At 38.0% G+C, this 17,520-nt stretch overlaps 1 protein-coding gene across 2 annotated transcripts in view; it reads left to right on the top strand.

Moving 5' to 3' along the window:
• The window catches only part of ERO1A (endoplasmic reticulum oxidoreductase 1 alpha), a 52,479-nt gene that overhangs the window by 4,736 nt on the left and 30,223 nt on the right, over nt 1–17,520 (top strand). For both annotated transcript variants that reach the window (XM_077909307.1, XM_077909305.1), the window contains exons 2-4: nt 5,516–5,635; nt 6,565–6,648; nt 10,654–10,692. In XM_077909307.1, the coding sequence (XP_077765433.1) occupies nt 5,516–5,635; nt 6,565–6,648; nt 10,654–10,692 (243 nt within the window). The remainder of the gene's footprint in view (nt 1–5,515; nt 5,636–6,564; nt 6,649–10,653; nt 10,693–17,520) is intronic.

The raw sequence follows: 17,520 nt of genomic DNA, 5'->3' as shown, positions 1-17,520 counted from the left end.
GAGAGATGTCCATTGACTCTGAGCACTTAATACATTCCAGGCCCTTTTGAACAAAGAGTGTGGAACAAAGCATATTTTACATTGGTTACTACACTTTGGGTCACAACAATAATTTAAAGTTCTAAAGACTAAAGGTTTAAAGCAGAAATAGCTTGTAGCTCTCCATGTCACTTAGAGTGGTGCCAACTACCCAGTATAGAATCTTCAGTGTTTCCATGCTCTCATTAACAGAGGTCTCAGTCAGCTCTTTCAATGAGTACTTTTCATGTTCTTTTTCACAGTCACAAACCACTATAAAATTAAACATAACTAAAGGTCTTTGCAAAAAAAGGAACAGTTTGAGCACTTTTAAAAGATATTTCAGGTAGGAGGAATATATTCTCACAGTGCTTTGGGAAAAAATGATAGTCTGGTAGGACTGGAAGTTTTTGGCATGTAAGAAAACTAGAAAGTGGGGTTTTTTTTTGGTTTTTTGTTTTGTTTTGTTTTGTTTTTTTGTCTTTCATTGTAAATTAAAGAGTACCTGTAACCAGAAAATAGTAAACAAGCAGGCCTATGTTATTTTCTTTTCTTGCCTTTTATATTTTGGTAATTAGTCCAAACCAGTCAGAGTCCGTGGAGAAAGTGTTTGAGACTACTTCTGCATCTGACTGTTGGCTCTCCAGTTCTATGTTCCACTGAGGCTACAGATGTAAAATTTTTGAAAAATTTTAGTTGCAAACTGGGCCTTTTTTTTCCCTTTGTAAACAAAACAAAACATAGGGGCACCTGGGTGGCTCAGTTGGTTAAGCATCTGACTCGATTTCAGCTCCTATCATGATCTCAGGGTTGTGAGATTGAGCCTTGAGTCAGGCGTAGAGCCTGCTTAAGATTCTCTCTCCCTCTGCCTCTCCACCCCCCTACTTGAGAGAGTGATTTACTCTCTCGCGCGCGCTCTCTCTCTCAAATAAAATGTTGTGGGTTGCTTTGGGACTAGTAAGATTCCTTTCACTAGAAACATTTAAGTAGTGGTACGTTAATGATACTGATTAACATTTACTGGCCATTTATTCTGTGCCAATTCATTTTGATATCAACTCTTAAAGATGGGAACTATTAGTATTACCATTTTGTGTTCAGATAGGAAACTGAGGCTTAGAGGGGCTAAAAAATACTTGGGTAAGACCAATAACTAATAAGTAGAAGCGATGGGATTCAACCCCAAGAAGGCCTTACCCCAGGGCCTGCATGCTAACCACCGTTACACACTGCATCCTTCTTGAGAGTGCATAGGAGGGCATTGCTGTGTGCTTGGGAGGCTGCAGTAGAAGGCCTTCAGAGGCTTTTCAGCTCTTTAGAGACTTGGACTTTAAACTGGGAGATGTCTGTCAGGCCTTCCCTGGTCCTTCTATCTACCATCCCTCAGCAAGGGCCTTCTGTTTGCCACCTATTAGTTTGGCCTCCTACCAAATTAGTTTGGCTGATTGTTGCCTGGAGCAGCGAGCTTCAAGTTTTAGCATGCATCAAGCACTTTGTGTATGTGTGTGGTGGGGCTGGGGGGGGGGGGGCGCATTAAATAGAATTGGTATTCCTATGGGAGGGTCAGAATTCTGTTTCAGTCTAGGAGATAATGTGGCAATGATTTAAGCAGCCTTAGCACATCCCAAAGCTGCAGTAGTATCCAGTCATTCTTGTTCCAGATCAGTACCCATTGTTTGGTCTTAGAGACTAGGCTTTGCTTTGTTTCCAAGATTTTGCTCTGGGCCTGTTAACTGGATTTCTTCTTTTTGCCTTCTCCAGAGACTCTGTTCTGGTAACATGCTGGTTCTCTAATTTCTAGAACTAGGTCTGGCATCTGTACCTGCTAGACTTCTCTTCAGGGATTAGGTTGGCAAGCTTATCTGAACAGTCACATGTCTTGGGTTTCTAAGTGTATTCATGTCTCTCCTTTGCTGGGCCCTCTGCATCTATTGAAACTCCTCTATCCCTGCTCTACCTACTTAACTGCCCTGCTACATTTTGTTGTTGGTGGAAGTACCTCCTACTCAATTTCTAAGGTAAAGGTCTGAGGATTTTTAAGCCTACGGTTGTCCTGTGTTCTCTCTTTGAGGTCTCTGGGCTATCAGCTATTTCTGCTTTGAATGCATCTTGCATTCCTTTATGGTCTGGAGCCTCCTCTAGTTTCCTTTGTAGTTAAGGTGTATAGATTGGTAAAAAATTGGACACAATGGGTTATTTACCTCTGCTGTTTGCTTTCCTTGTTCTGAGTGCATTTCTGCCACTTGGGCTCGTGTGGTCTGGAGCACTGAGCACCAAGCACCATAGGTGACATGGTAGTTCTTTTTTTTTTTTTTTTTTTTTAGATTTTATTTATTTATTCATGATAGTCACACAGAGGGAGACAGAGAGGCAGAGACACAGGCAGAGGGAGAAGCAGGCTCCATGCACCGGGAGCCCGACGTGGGATTCAATCCCGGGTCTCCAGGATCATGCCCCGGGCCAAAGGCAGGCGCCAAACCGCTGCGCCACTCAGGGATCCCGACATGGTAGTTCATAGTCATAATTAGACTGTGATGCTGGTCTCCAGTGAATGAGCGTGACCGTGGACAGCATTCATCGAAACATTTGTTCATATATCCGTTCTACAAATAAATACTGAGCATCTACTATGTACTGTCTAGAAGTACAGTGCTAAGGACTAAGAATACAAAATGAATGAACATGATTTTGCTCTCAAGGATTTTAAACTCTAGAGGGAGGAATTGAAATAGATAAATCCAATATAGTGAGGTAATTTGTATCTAAGAGTTATGTGGAGTGTCATGGGAGCACATAGGAGCGACAGTTAAGCCAGCAGGAGTTGAGTGGTACTCCAGGGGATAGCTTTCCAAAAGAGGTGATGCCTGAACTTGAATTTTATTTTATTTTAATTTTGAATTTTTTAAAAAGATTTTATGTATTTATTCATGAGAGATAGAGAAAGAGTGAGAGAGAGAGAGAGACAGAGACAGAGACACAGGCAGAGGGAGAAGCAGGCTCCATGCAGGGAGCCCGACGTGGGACTCCATCCTGGGTCTCCAGGATCACGCCCTGGGCTGAAGGCGACACTAAACCGCTGAGCCACCCAGGCTGCTCCCGAACTCGAATTTTAAAGATAGAATTTTTTTTACCTTAAAATGAAATACGTAAGGGGGAAAAAATAATTGCTTCAAATCCTTTCTCTTGTTTTTTTTGTGTGCTTGTTTCTCCTTATGACCTAATGTCTCTATTTGGCATGTATCCCTTTGGCCTTGGCATTCTTTGTGTCTCTTATTTCTTTGTATAATGATTTGTATCCAAGGGGAAAAACAGTAGCTAGTTTACATCCTTAGAAGTTCTGTTTTTAATGCTTGAAAAAAAGGGGTGTGAAAAAAAATCAAATCATCTAGGTTCTTTAGAAGCACTTTTGTTTTGTTAGTACCTCAAATTAGGAACTAAAGATTATTGTATACTCAGAGAATTTTTAGCAGGAAATAAGGAAAAATTTGCATATGGAATGAAAGTAGTTATTATAGTAACAAAATATGTAGATCAGATTTCTGGAACCTGAATTAGTCCAAAACAAGTAAGACTAGGCAAATCGGTACAGAATCTTAGCTGTTAGATATTGCTGTCATCATCCAAAGTATTATCTCTCATCATCCAAAAGTATTCACTCTTAGGTGAAAAATTTACATTACTGTTTTGTAATATTTCAAAATTAAAAGGTACTGAAGGTATTCCAGAGGGAAATCACCTACATTTGGTATTTCAATGAAGTATTACTTGCTTACTTACCAGTAGATTTGAAAAAAAATTTTTTGACAAGTCTCCCTAAAATGTAATCCAAAGTAGTTTATATTGCAAATATTCAGACCAAAGTATAAGGACCTCTTTTCTATAGCATGCCCTATATACATATTTTTTTTAAAAATCTAGTTACTATTCTTAAATCTTGACATATTTGTTACTTGCAGCATTACCATGTTAGCAATATATAATTAATTTTGTAGGTATTTGCCTAGCCCCAAATAAACATCTGAGACTTTTAGTTTCACTTCTGATAACATTGTCTGATTGTAATTATTTTTAAGCATTTGAAGATCAGAATTGGTTTTGTGGTCAATTTGCTATCTGTGCTGCTAATGATAAGTGATTTCTTTCTTTTTTTTTTTTTAATTTTTATTTATTTATGATAGTCACAGAGAGAGAGAGGCAGAGACATAGGCAGAGGGAGAAGCAGGCTCCATGCACCGAGAGCCTGATGTGGGATTCGATCCCGGTCTCCAGGATCGTGCCCTGGGCCAAAGGCAGGCGCCAAACCGCTGCGCCACCCAGGGATCCCTGATAAGTGATTTCTTTTTTTTTTTTTTTTTTTTTTTTTAATTTATGATAGTCACAGAGAGAGAGAGAGAGGCGCAGAGACACAGGCAGAGGGAGAAGCAGGCTCCATGCACCGGGAGCCTGATGTGGGATTCGATCCCGGGTCTCCAGGATCACGCCCTGGGCCAAAGGCAGGCGCCAAACCGCTGCGCCACCCAGGGATCCCTGATAAGTGATTTCTAAGCACCAATTCTAACCTAGACAAATTATCATGGTCTAATATTTGGGAGTAGTTAGATTGTTATAGTTATTATTGTTTCTCTTATAAATACCGTATTTTTTTTGTACCTTCACTAAACTTGTCTCCAGACTATACATCTTGTAGGATACTAAAAGGGAAGACTGACAATTGAATTGTAGGAATATGGAGTCTTAGGAGAGCCAAGAATGGGAATGCAACTGGGGCTTCAAGGAAGATGGGGAGAAGTAGGAGCGGGAAAACCGAATCCATCTCCTGTCTCTGCTTCACTGTGTATCTTAAAATCTTGCTGACTGGCTCATGTGTTCCTCAGTTCACATGCTAGCATATGGTCTGTGTTTAGTTGTTTAGGAAGAGCCATCTCTTCTTCTTCTCAATTCCAGATTCCTGGAGCAGGGACCATGACCTGGTTTGTATTAGATGCCTACACCTAGTCAGGCCTGGGGGGAGTTACAGAGTGGCTGCAGGGTATCAACTCACTACATATATGTGTGGGCACATGTGTGATGATGAGCTTAGTACACCCTACAAAAAGCAGCCACTGCATTCCTCCAGGTATATAGTAAGAGCAATAGCATTATTAGATTACTGTAATACCCCATCTCCGAAAATTATTTTTTTTAATTTTTAATTTTTAAAAGATTTTATTTATTTATTCATGAGACAGGGAGAGAGAGAGAGAGAGAGAGAGAGAGAGAGAGAGAAGCAGGCTCCATGCAGGGAGCCTGACGTGGGACTCGATCCCAGGACCCCAGGATCATGCCCTGGGCTGAAGGCAGGTGCTAAACCACTGAGCCACCCAGGGATCCCCCCATTTCCAAAAATTATGAGGAGAGGAGAGAGGATAAGAGTTGGTTGAGTCATAACCTTGTAAGGAAAAAGAACCCTGTTGTACCTAAGATATTTTGATGTGTTATTTCATTTTCTTTGTAACAGGTTAGTGGTTACTTGGATGATTGTACCTGTGATGTTGAAACCATCGATAGATTTAATAACTACAGGCTTTTCCCAAGACTACAAAAACTTCTTGAAAGTGACTACTTCAGATATTACAAGGTATTTTTATTTTAAATTTTTTTGCACAAGAATACTTAAAGTTTAAATGGATAATTACATTTTCTTAGGAATTGTTGAGCTTCAAAATTGTGGCCATTATTTAAAATTCAGTTTACAAGAGTGAAGAATATAAGTCTGAAACCATCCATTGGATACTTTCAGTTTCAACAAGTCAGTTTTGCACTGTGGCGTTGGAAACTTGTTTAAATTGAAGTCAGAACAGAAGTTATTATATTGTTATCAAAATTGCTAGTTCATACTTCTCTAAAATATTAGATTGACTCCTGTTAAATAATTAAGTTTTTTGAAAAGCATGACTTTATTCTGACCTGTATTATTTTAACTGGTCACTTGTGATATTTTATCTTGAGATAACTACAGAAGGAGTTTAGAAAAATCTAATTACTGGAATATGTAATTATCATCTAAGTTCACAATTGTCTGCTACTTGCTAAAAATGAATATCATTTCAGCAGTGGTGATATCAGCTACTTTGTCTCCTAGTTGCCCTCTGTTTGGAGTCTGTTTAGTAGCAGTCTGTGTCTTTTTTTTTTTTAAGATTTTATTTATTCATGAGAGACACAGAAAGAAAGAGAGACAGAGACACAGGCAGAGAGAGAAGCAGGCTTCATGCAGGGAGCCCGATGTGGGACTTGATCCCGGGACCCCAGGATCACTCCCTGGGTCGAAGGCAGACGCTCAACCGCTGAGCCACTCTGGCATCCCAGTCTGTGTCTTTCTAACCAAGTCTACCAATTTACTTATATAAGGTACACATAGATACAATCACTGGAACTTGGCAGCTGGGAAATGGAAGAAAAAGAAAAACTGCAACTAATAGCATGACCAGGTTATAACATTGTAATTGAACACATGTCAATAATAATCTCAAGATTCTTACTTTTATAACCTTTTCTATTATCCTATAGGTAAACCTGAAGAGACCATGTCCTTTCTGGAATGATATTAGCCAGTGTGGGCGAAGAGACTGTGCTGTCAAGCCTTGTCAATCGGTAAGAACCACGTATACATTTAAGATCTGTTACATCTTTTTTCAAATAATTGCACTTTTTAAAAAGGGGCAACACAACTAAAATAACATTTCAGTCCTTAGGTTAAATATAATGTTGTTTAATATTTACAGATTAAAAGCCTAAACTTGGGGTGCCTGGGTGGTTCAGTTGGTTAAGCATCCAGCTCTTGCTTTGGCTCAGGTCACAATCTTGTGGTCCTTGGATTGAGCCCTGAGTCGGGCTCCACACTCATTAGGGAGTCTGCTAGAGATTCTTTCTCTCCTTTTCCCTTCCCCTACTCTCTCTCAAATCTTTAACAAACAAACAAACAAACAAAACAAAAACAAAAACAAAACCTAAACTTACTAACGTAAAACCTGTTTTGAATTATTCTGCCTTCATAATAAAAGAATTTAAATTTTGTGATAAATACAATCCTTGATTTACTTGTGAGATTAACAGTTCTTTTGGCTTGATGTTTTTCTTCCTATTTCTTACTCAAAGTTGTGTTTATAGTAGAACGAAATGAAATTAATGGAAGTGTAAGCAAAATCTCTCCTTTATCCACAGGTATATTGTTTTCCTTGGGTGGGAAGGGGTTGGACTAAACACCTGTTTTTTTTTTTTTTTTTAAGATTTTATTTATTTATTCATGAGAGAGACACACACAGAGAGAGACAGGCAGAGACACAGGCAGAGGGAGAAGCTGGCTCCATGCAGGGAGCCTGACGTGGGACTCGATCTCGGGTCTCCAGGATCATACCCTGGGCCGAAGGCGGTGCTAAACCGCTGAGCCACCGGGCTGCCCTGTTTTTTTTTTGTTGTTGTTGTTGTTTTTTTATTTTATTTTATTTATTTATTTGAGATAGAGAGCAAGAGAGAGAGCATGAATGAGAGGCAGAGAAAAAGGGAGAAGCATACTCCCCGCTGAGCAGGAAGCCTGATGTGGGGCTCTATACTAGGATCCCAGGATCATGACCTGAGTTGAAGGTAGACGCTTAATCATCTAAGCCACCTAGGTGCTCCTAAACACCTGGTTTTACTTAAGAATCCTCAGACATTAAAATTTGAAGCATTTTACTCTGAAAACTGAATTTTACACTTTTAATGAAGCCTTTTTTTTCCATTTAAAAGCATATATTTGTATTTTACTTTTTTATTGTGATAAAATACATATAACAAGATTTACCATTTTAACCATTTTTAAGTGTACAGTTTGTTGGCATTAAGTATAGTCACATTGTTGTGCAACCATCAGCACCATCCTGTTGCAGAATTTTTTTCCTGATCACAAACTGAAACTGCATGTTCGTTAAACAATAACTCCCCATTCACCCATCCCTCTTGCCCTTGGCAACCACTATTCTATTTTCTTTCTCTATGAATTTGATTATCCTAGGTAGCTCATATAAGGAGGATTATTACAACATTTGTCCTTTTGTGTCTGGCTTGTTTACCTTAACAGCATTTTCATGGTTTATCCATAGTAGCATGTATTTGAATTATATTCCTTTTTAAGGCTGAATAATGCTGCATTTTATGTGTATCTGCATTTCATTTATTCCTTCTCCTATGGATTGGCTTTTGGGTTATTCCCATCTTTTGGCCATTGTGTATAATGCTGCTCTGGATACGGGTGCACAAGTATTTTTTAGTGTTCCTAATTTCAGTTCTTTTGGGTATACACCCAGAATTAGAATTACTGGATTATATGGTTGTTCTGTGTTTAATTTTTTGAGGAAATCATACTGTCTTCACAGCACCTGCACCATTTTATATTCCCACCAGCAATGCACGAGGTTTCCAATTTCTCTATATCCTCATTAACATTCACTCTTTTCTGTTTTCTGGATAATTAGCCATCCCAATGGGTATGAAGTGGTGCTATAATTTTGAGTGGTTTCTTTTGATATGTGTAAATATTGCTATATAGACCTATCTAGCATATGGAATTAATGCTAACGTAAAATAGTATTTGTGGATATTTTATCATTAGTTAAATGAAAATCAAGCCTTTAGTTAAACGTATCCTCATAGACAAAGCTTTTTGAAAATTCAAGAATTAACTTGTGAAACAACCTGTTATGATAATATCATTAAAATGATATCATCATTTTAAATGTTTCATTTTATTTCCTAAGTTCTAGCATTTATATTTAGTAGTATATAGTAGTTAGAGAAATTCAAGTTTACCAATAACTTATTTATGACTTATTAAGCATGCTAAAAATATGGTAGATAATAAAGGCATTTAATTGCACTTATACATTAAATGGGCCATTATTAATATTGGTCAGACCTAAGCAAGTGTTTTTACAATTATTAAAAATTTGAATTTCATCATTATTTTAAGAAATTTTTAAAAAATATTTCTATTTTTGGGGGCTCGAGCTCATGACCCTGAAATTTAAGACCTCAGCTGAGATGAAGAGTCAGATGCTTAACTAATAAACTCAGGCATCCCTAAACATTTAATTTTTAAGTAGTCTCTACACGCCCAACGTGGGGCTTTAACTCGCAGCCTGGACTCTATAAACTGAAAGGCCAATTATTTATTACCTTTATGATGGGTCGAAACAATGTTCTTTCCCCTCTATTATTAATTGACCAATGTGAAAACAAATAACAATATCCACTGTTTGTAAATAAGAAATGAATACTCTGGTGGTTAAATCCTTTTGGAGATCAGTTCAGCATATGTATCAACAAAATTTAAGCAGTTCCTTTTTTTTTTTTTTCTTAAGATTGTATTTATTTATCCATGATAGACACAGAGAGAGAGAGGCAGAGACACAGGCAGAGGGAGAAGCAGGCATCATACAAAGAGCCTGACGTGGGACTCGATCCAGGGTCTCCAGGATCACGTCCTGGGCTGCAGGCAGCACTAAACCGCTGCGCCACCGGGGCTGCCCTGTATCAACAAAATTTAAAAGGTCCACATTTTTTGGTCTAGTAATTCCACCAGGATTTAAACAAAATTTTTATTTAAATTCAGTTTGCCAGCATATAATACCCTATGCTCATCTTGTCATGTGTCCTCCTAAATCCCATCCACTAGTCCACCAGGATTTTCACTTACTAAAATAATTGGACAGATGTTCAAAGATGACTGTAAAGCGGTAATAAATATTGTAAAGGTGTCGATTCTGCTGAAATTAGTTTATAAATTTGGCATGATATGAAAAAATTAGAAACCCTCTAAATATCTGGTCTTAGAAAAAGAATTCTGGAAAGTTACACAATAAAGTGTTTATCTCTGTGTGGATCATTCCCTTTGGGCAGGTATTATCTATTTCAGAAATAGACTTAGCACTGGAATAGGGTCCTGCAATTTATAGAGTACATACATCATTGTGTCTATTCACAGCATCACTTTGAGGATATACAGATAGGTCCTATAGTTGGTTAGTGGCCAACACATGACTAAAACCAGTACCATTTTCCTCTGAAAAGAACTAGGGCTCCTTAAAAAACAGTCAATTCCAGGACTGGAACAAGAAATATACACGGTGAGCCTGGAGTATCTTGTCATAAAAGAAAATGGAAAATGCTGCTAAAGATTACTGAGGTCATATCAATAGGAGACAGGTGCAGATAACAAGTCAGCACTTTATGGGTCCCCTAGTGGCCAGTGTGGGACAATTTGAACATCAAAGGGAGTAACTATTTTTACATTTCTGTGCTATTATGAGGTATTAAAATATATGAACAGCAACCTAGAGAATAATTTGTTGGGTTTTTGTTTACTTTTAAGAAATAGTATAAAAACTGACTATTTCAGTTTAAAAGTAATCTCATAGGGGCGCCGGGCTGGCTCAGTTTGGAAGAGCATGTGACTCTTAATCTTGGGGTCATGAGTTAGAGCACCACACTGGGTATAGAGATTACTTAAATAAATAAAATAAACTTAAAAAAATAAAAATAATCTCATAAATCATAGACACTTAAAAGTTTTTTTCAGAACATAGAATAAATGTCTGATAAAAACATTTTTTTCTTTTTTAGGATGAAGTTCCTGATGGAATTAAATCTGCAAGCTACAAGGTATATACACATACTTACTAATGTGTCTATTATCTTAACAAAAAAATTCATAAATTTCATTTCCCTTGCCAGGTATGACTCCACTCCCCTCCTTTCCTTATTTTCTGGCACTGCTTGTGTATTTCTGTCTGTCTGTCTGTCTCTTTTTTTTTTAAGATTTAATTTATTTATTCATGAGAGACAGAGAGAGAGGAAGAGACACAAGCAGAGGGAGAAGCAGGCTCCTTGCAGGGAGCCTGATGCGGGACTCAATCCTGGGAATCCAGGATCATTCCCTGGACCAAAGGCAGGTGCTCAACCGCTAAGCCACCCAGGTGTCCCTTTTAAAAAAGAATTAATTAATTAGTTAATTAATTAATTTATATTTATTTATTCATTTGAGAGAGAGACAGAGATAGAGTATAAGCAGGAGAGAGGAGGAGACTCCCGCCTGGAGCAGGGAGCATGATGCGGGGATCAATCCTAGGACCCTAGGATCATTACCTGAGCTGAAGGCAGATGCTTAACCTTAACCGGCTGAGCCACCTAGGCTCCACTTAAGTCTTTAACCTATGTCCATTCCCTCTTCTTTTTTCTTTCTTTGCAAACTTATCTGTTGAAGGAAATGAGTCCTTATCCTAGAGAACTTTCCACTGATTGTATCCCTGTCACATCATCATTCAACACATTGTATTCTGTAAACTGGTGGTTATATATTATAGCTTTTCAGATTCATTTTCTGATATATATTGATTAGTGTTGCTGTATACTTACTCTTACATCATATCAAAAGACACATAATGTCTGGCTTTCTTTTTTTTTCATGAAATTAAGATTGGTCATTAGGTTCATTATACAGTTCCCTACTCGTTTTTTCCCTGAAAGTTTTAGCAGCTTTGATGATCATTACCTATTGCATTCTTTCAGTTTTGAAAATGCTTATATTCTAATTATATCATTCTTTCTATACTTATTATCTGTTGTATTTCTCTAAAGACCTTTTCTTGTCAACTATCTGGATGCCCTGAAATACAGTTTATACAGGATGGACAAGATAAATGCTTCATTCTTTTCCTTTGTTTACTAGTTTTCAGATTAATTATGAGTTTGGAGTCCTGGCACCTCCAAAGTTGCCCAATAAGGTTTCGGTTATATTTATTGATTGATTGAATGAAAGAGAGCCAGCATGAGCAGAGAGAGAGGTAGAGGGAGAAGCAGACTCCTCACTAAGCAGGAAGCCTGATATGGGCCTGGATCCCATGACCCTGGAATCATGACCTGAGTTGAAGGCAGATGCCTCAAAGGTTTTATTTTTTTTTATTTTTAAAATCTTTTTCTTTTTTAATTTTTTAATTTAAATTCAGTTTGCCAACATATAGTGTAACACCCAGTGCTTATCCCATCAAGTGTCCTCTTTAGTCAAGAGTTTTTATTTATTTTTATTTTATTTTATTTTTTAAAGATTTTATTTATTTATTCATGATAGACCTAGAGAGAGAGGCAGAGACACAGGCAGAGGGAGAAGCAGGCTCCATGCAGGGAGCCCGACATGGGACTCGATCCCGGGACTCCAGGATCGCGCCCTGGGCCAAAGGCAGGTGCCAACCCGCTCAGCCACCCAGGGATCCCCAAGAGTTTTCATTTTTAAATGTTATTATGAATTTATGAGTTTTGACTTTTTTAATGTGAGACTCTATTGTAGTCATTTTTTAATTCCTTTTGATGCTTGAGTTGTTCTGCCTTTGGCCACTAGGAGCTCCTTCTTTTTTAAAAATGTTTTTAAATTTTTAAATTTTTAAAATTAATTAATTAATTATTTAATTATTGGAGTTCAGTTTGCCAACATTTAGCATAACACCCAGTGCTCATCCTGCCAAATGCCCCCCTCAGTGCCCATAACCCAGTCACCCCAAACCCCTGCCCACCTCCCTTTCCACTACCCCTTGTTCGTTTCCCAAAGTTAGGTGTCTCTCATGTTTTGTCACCCTCACTGATATTTTCACTCATTTTCTCTCCTTTCCCTTTATTCCCTTTCACTAATTTTTATATTCCCCAAATGAATGAGACCATATAATGTTTGTCCTTTTCCAATTGACTTATTTCACTCAGCGTAATAACCCTCCAGTTCCATCCATGTCGAAGCAAATGGTGGGTATTTGTTGTTCTAATGGCTGAGTAATATTCCATTGTATACATTAGGAGCTCCTTTAAGTTAGTGACTGTGGCCTTTTGAGATGATCCCAGTAATCTTTTTTTCTTTTTAAGAATTTATTTATTTAATCATGAGAGAGAGAAAGAGAGAGAGAGAGAGAGACAGAGAGAGGGGCACAGGCACAGGCAGAGGGAGAAGCAGGCTCCATGCAGGGAGCCGGACGTGGGACTTGATTCTGGGTCTCCAGTATCACGCCCTGGGCTGAAGGTGGCACTAAACCACTGAGCCTCCAGGGCTGCCCAGATCCCAGTAGTCTTAGTAGACTTTTTGATTTCTTATAAAAAGATCTTCTAGGCTAATTTTGTACCTTTCTTTCTAATTTCTTGAAAATAACCTTTTTTTCTAAGAAGTCCTACTTCTTTTAGCATGAAATGTTGTTTCGAGATTATAATCTGGGCTTTAGGGGATGCTAATTGTTAGGGGATTGTTAATTGTTTCAAGGCCTTTTTTGGTAGGCCAAATTCGATTTGTGATTACAGAGTTTTAAAATATACCCAGAATCTTAATCTTTAAAGCCATAATCAGTTTTGCCTGGATTATTGTGGTAGCCTCTTAAATGGGCTGCCTACTTCTGCCCTTGCCTCTCTATTTTCTCTCTCTCATTCTTTTTTTTTTTTTTTAAGATTTATCTATTCATGAGAGACACACAGAGAGAGAGGCAGGCAGAGGGAGAAGCAGGCTCCATGCAGGGAGCCTGATGTGGAACTCAATCCCAGGACCCCTGGATCATGACCTGAGCCAAAGGCTCAACCACTGAGCCATCCAGGCATCCCTATTGTCTCTTCTAAAGACAGCAGCCAGAGTGATTTTTTTTTTTTTTTTTTTTTTTTTAAGAAATCAGATTGTATCTTTCTTTTGTTGAAAATCTTCTTATGAGTTCCATCTCTCTTGGAGTAAAATCCAAAACATTTAGAGAGTAACAAGAGTACATAAAGAGACCATATGCCAAGGCTTACCTGAGGCAGAACTGGTTTATGCCTGTTTTTCTGGCATCCTGAATGATTTATCATTTGTCCTGAGTTTTAAATTTTTTAAATAAAATATTAATAGTTGCATTAAAGTAAGTTAAGATGGATTTGATTGACCAAATACTTTGTATTTCTAGCTTCCTCTTATTGTCTCCTCTATTTAAGACATATGTACACTAACGAGTTCTTAACACTAAGATGACCAATAATAACTTACACTTCTTTTTCTGACCTTTTCTAAATAAATGATTTTTCAAAGAAAATATAATGGGCAATAAAATACTTGCTGATAAAATAATTGCCGGCAGACACAATATCTGGGGATTGCTGACTCCTTACAGTCTTGGGAAGTAGGGGGAACATTATTGGACATTCTTCCCTGCTGGTCTTTTAGAGTTAGCAGCCAACTGTGCTGTGGCCTATGTCATACCTGTGAATGTCCTAAGCTTCCAGGCTGCCATTTGACTGGTCAATGTTAAACTTGGCAAATTATGGGTCAGGTTTATGAAAAAAATATATATGGGAAATAAATGGTTAGCGATCCTGCATATAAAACCTATTTTGGTTTTATACTTTTTTGTATAGCATAAATCAACAAACTATTTTACTATTTAGTAACTTAAAACGTTTTTTAAAAATATTTTATTTATATATTTGACACAGAGAAAGAAAGAGAGAGCATAAGCAGGGGCAGCGGCAGGCGGAGGGAGAAGGAGAAGCAGGCTTCCCGCTGAGTGGGGAACCCGATGGGCTCAATCCCAGGACCCTGGGATCATGACCTGAGCTGAAGGTAGATGTTTAACCCACTGAGCCACCCAGGCAAGCCAGTAATTAAAAATATTTTTACAGTGAATCCTATTGGCCAAGATAACTAAGAAAAAAGCGAAATATATGCTTAATGAAAAAGTATTACATTTAGAAATCTGATGACAAACAGTTATTGGTGATATGTAACCTTCACAAAAGGTCATCATTTACCATCCACAAGGGCCATAGAACTATCTCTGACTGTATGAACACCAGAACACGCAAATCTACTGATAAAGTCTAAGCATCTATTTCATAAATTAGTGGTTAAGAAAACTGTCAAAGAATGATAACTTGGGGCACTTGGGTGGCACAATTGGTTAAGCATCTAGCTCTTGGTTTTGGCTTTGTCATGATCCCAAGGTGGTAAGATCCAGCACCTCGGGCTCTACGCTCAGCAGGGAATCTGAGGCTCTCTCTCTCCCTCACTCCCTACTCCCTTTGGTGGACTCTCTCTCTTTCTCTCTTCCTCTCAAATAAATAAATAAATAAAATCTTTTTTTTGAAAAAACTAAACATGTATAGCTGCAGTGGTGTACTTACATATCATTCTGGCATATGTGATTTTTTCATTTAGACTAAACTCTTCTGAATTAAAATTTTCTGGTGTTACTATGAAGATTTTCATATATACAGCAAAGTTGAAGGACTTTTCCTGTGAACATGCATAACCATCAGGTGGATTCTACTGTTAACATTTTTGTAAACTTACATTATCATATATGTATCTGTCCATCTTTCTAGTTATACAGTAAAAAGATTATTTTCTGGATGTACTTCAAAGTAAATTGCAAGCATCAGTACACATTGCCCTAAATGTGTCATCAACTGTGTGTGTGTATATATATATATATATATACACACACACACACACACACACACAAACATACACACACAACTAGAAGTATATCATTAAGTAGAGTCCAGTATTACTTATAATGTATTTTTATAAAATTAACATACAATGAGATGCACAAAATCTTTTTTTTTTTTTTTTTTTTTAAGATTGTAGTTATTTATTCATGAGAGACAGAGAGAGAGAGAGAGGCAGAGATAAAGGCAGAAGGAGAAGCAGGCTCCATGCAGGGAGCCCGATGCAGGGCTTGATCCCAGGACCCCGCTATCATGCCCTGAGCCACAGGCAGATGCTCAACCGCTGAGCCACCCAGGCGTCCCAAGATGCACAAATCTTAAGTGTGCATTTGCTAAATGTATATCCCTGTGTAATCTATACTTCTGTTACAATAGAGAGAACATTACCATTACCCTGGAAAGTCACTTGATACCCTATCCCAATCAATTTCTTTTTCCCCTTGGGGCAACCACTATTCACTTTTTCCACTATAGGTCTAAAATAATTTGCTCATTTTGATTCCATGTTTTCTTGTTTGCATACAAAGAATGAAGTCATAGCTATTAATGTATTGGCTTCAGTGGCAGAACTTTGCACATAGTTCAGTGATGCCATTATTGGCTGTTTTAAGTAGAAAGTCATTTAATTCCAAAATTTGTTAGATTTTTAAAATTAATTTGATGGACTCAAAACTTTTGGAATTTCATTCTATTGAGGGAAAACATTTGTCCCCATTGTCGATGCAATTATAAATTCATTTAAAGCTCAAAATTGAAGACAAAATATTTGTTTTGTGGTGATAATATACAAATTTTGGTAAAAAAAATTCTGATTAAACCAAGAAATCTGTGGAGCAGAAATGAATTTGTAGTTGGCTAATATATACATAATTCAAGGGCACCTGGCTGGTTCAGATAGTAGAGCATGTGACTCTTAATCTCGGGATTGTGTGTTCAAGCCCCACATTGGTGTAGAGATCATCTAAAAATAAAATCTTAAAAAAAAAAGATATACATATAATTCATAATTGTGTCCAAACATGCTGTGATATTTTACCAAATAAGATAGAAGTGGTGGGGCTCCTGGGTGGCTCAGTTGGTTGGGTGTCTGCCTTTGGCTTGTGTCATCCCATTCGATTCTGGGATCGAGTCCCACATCAGGCTCCCTAAACAATGGGAGCTGCTTCTCCTTCTCCCTCTGCTGCTCCCCTGCTTGTGCTCTCTCTCAAATAAATAAATAAATACATACATCTTAAAAAGAAGTGGTAATTGTTGGGGCAGCCCCGATGGCCTAGCGGTTTAGTGCCGCCTTCAGTCTGAGGTGTGATCCTGGAGACCTGGGATCTAGTCCCACGTCAGGCTCCCTGCATGGAGTCTGCTTCTCCCTCTGCCTGTGTCTCTGCCTCTCTCTTTCTCTCTCTTTCTCTCTCTCTGTCATGAATAAATAAAATCTTTAAAAAAAGTGGTAATTGTCAAAATATACAGGTTTTTATATTTAGATAGACACTTAATGACCATAAAATTTTTGAGGTGAAACTAATCCTGGAATAAATATTACTTTGGTATAGACAGGAAGCATAGACTTTCTTAGCTGTGCATCATCAATCAGATTTTATAAATATTTGAGCCTTTGGAAACAACCCAAGAGTCCTTCAGTGGTATTAACCAATTTTTAATATGTGAGATCTCGAAATGTCAATTGCAATATGTTTAAAATCAGTGGAAAGTCATTATTCAAAGTATCGATGAATGGAATGCTTAAAGAAAAAAGTTCTTAGCTTTTGAAGGGTTAGCAAATTGCAGTTATTATAACAAAGCTTTTAAACAAAGATGTCGGGATCCCTGGGTGGCGCAGCGGTTTGGCGCCTGCCTTTGGCCCAGGGCGTGATCCCGGAGACCTGGGATCGAGTCCCACGTCGGGCTCCTGGTGTATGGAGCCTGCTTCTCCCTCTCTCTGCCTGTGTGTCTGCCTCTCTCTCTCTCTGTAACTATCATAAATAAATAAAAATT

The sequence above is a fragment of the Canis aureus genome, chromosome 9 (genome assembly GCF_053574225.1).
Source record: "Canis aureus isolate CA01 chromosome 9, VMU_Caureus_v.1.0, whole genome shotgun sequence".
NCBI lineage: Eukaryota > Metazoa > Chordata > Mammalia > Carnivora > Canidae > Canis > Canis aureus.
This window is presented reverse-complemented; position numbering and strand designations above follow the sequence as displayed.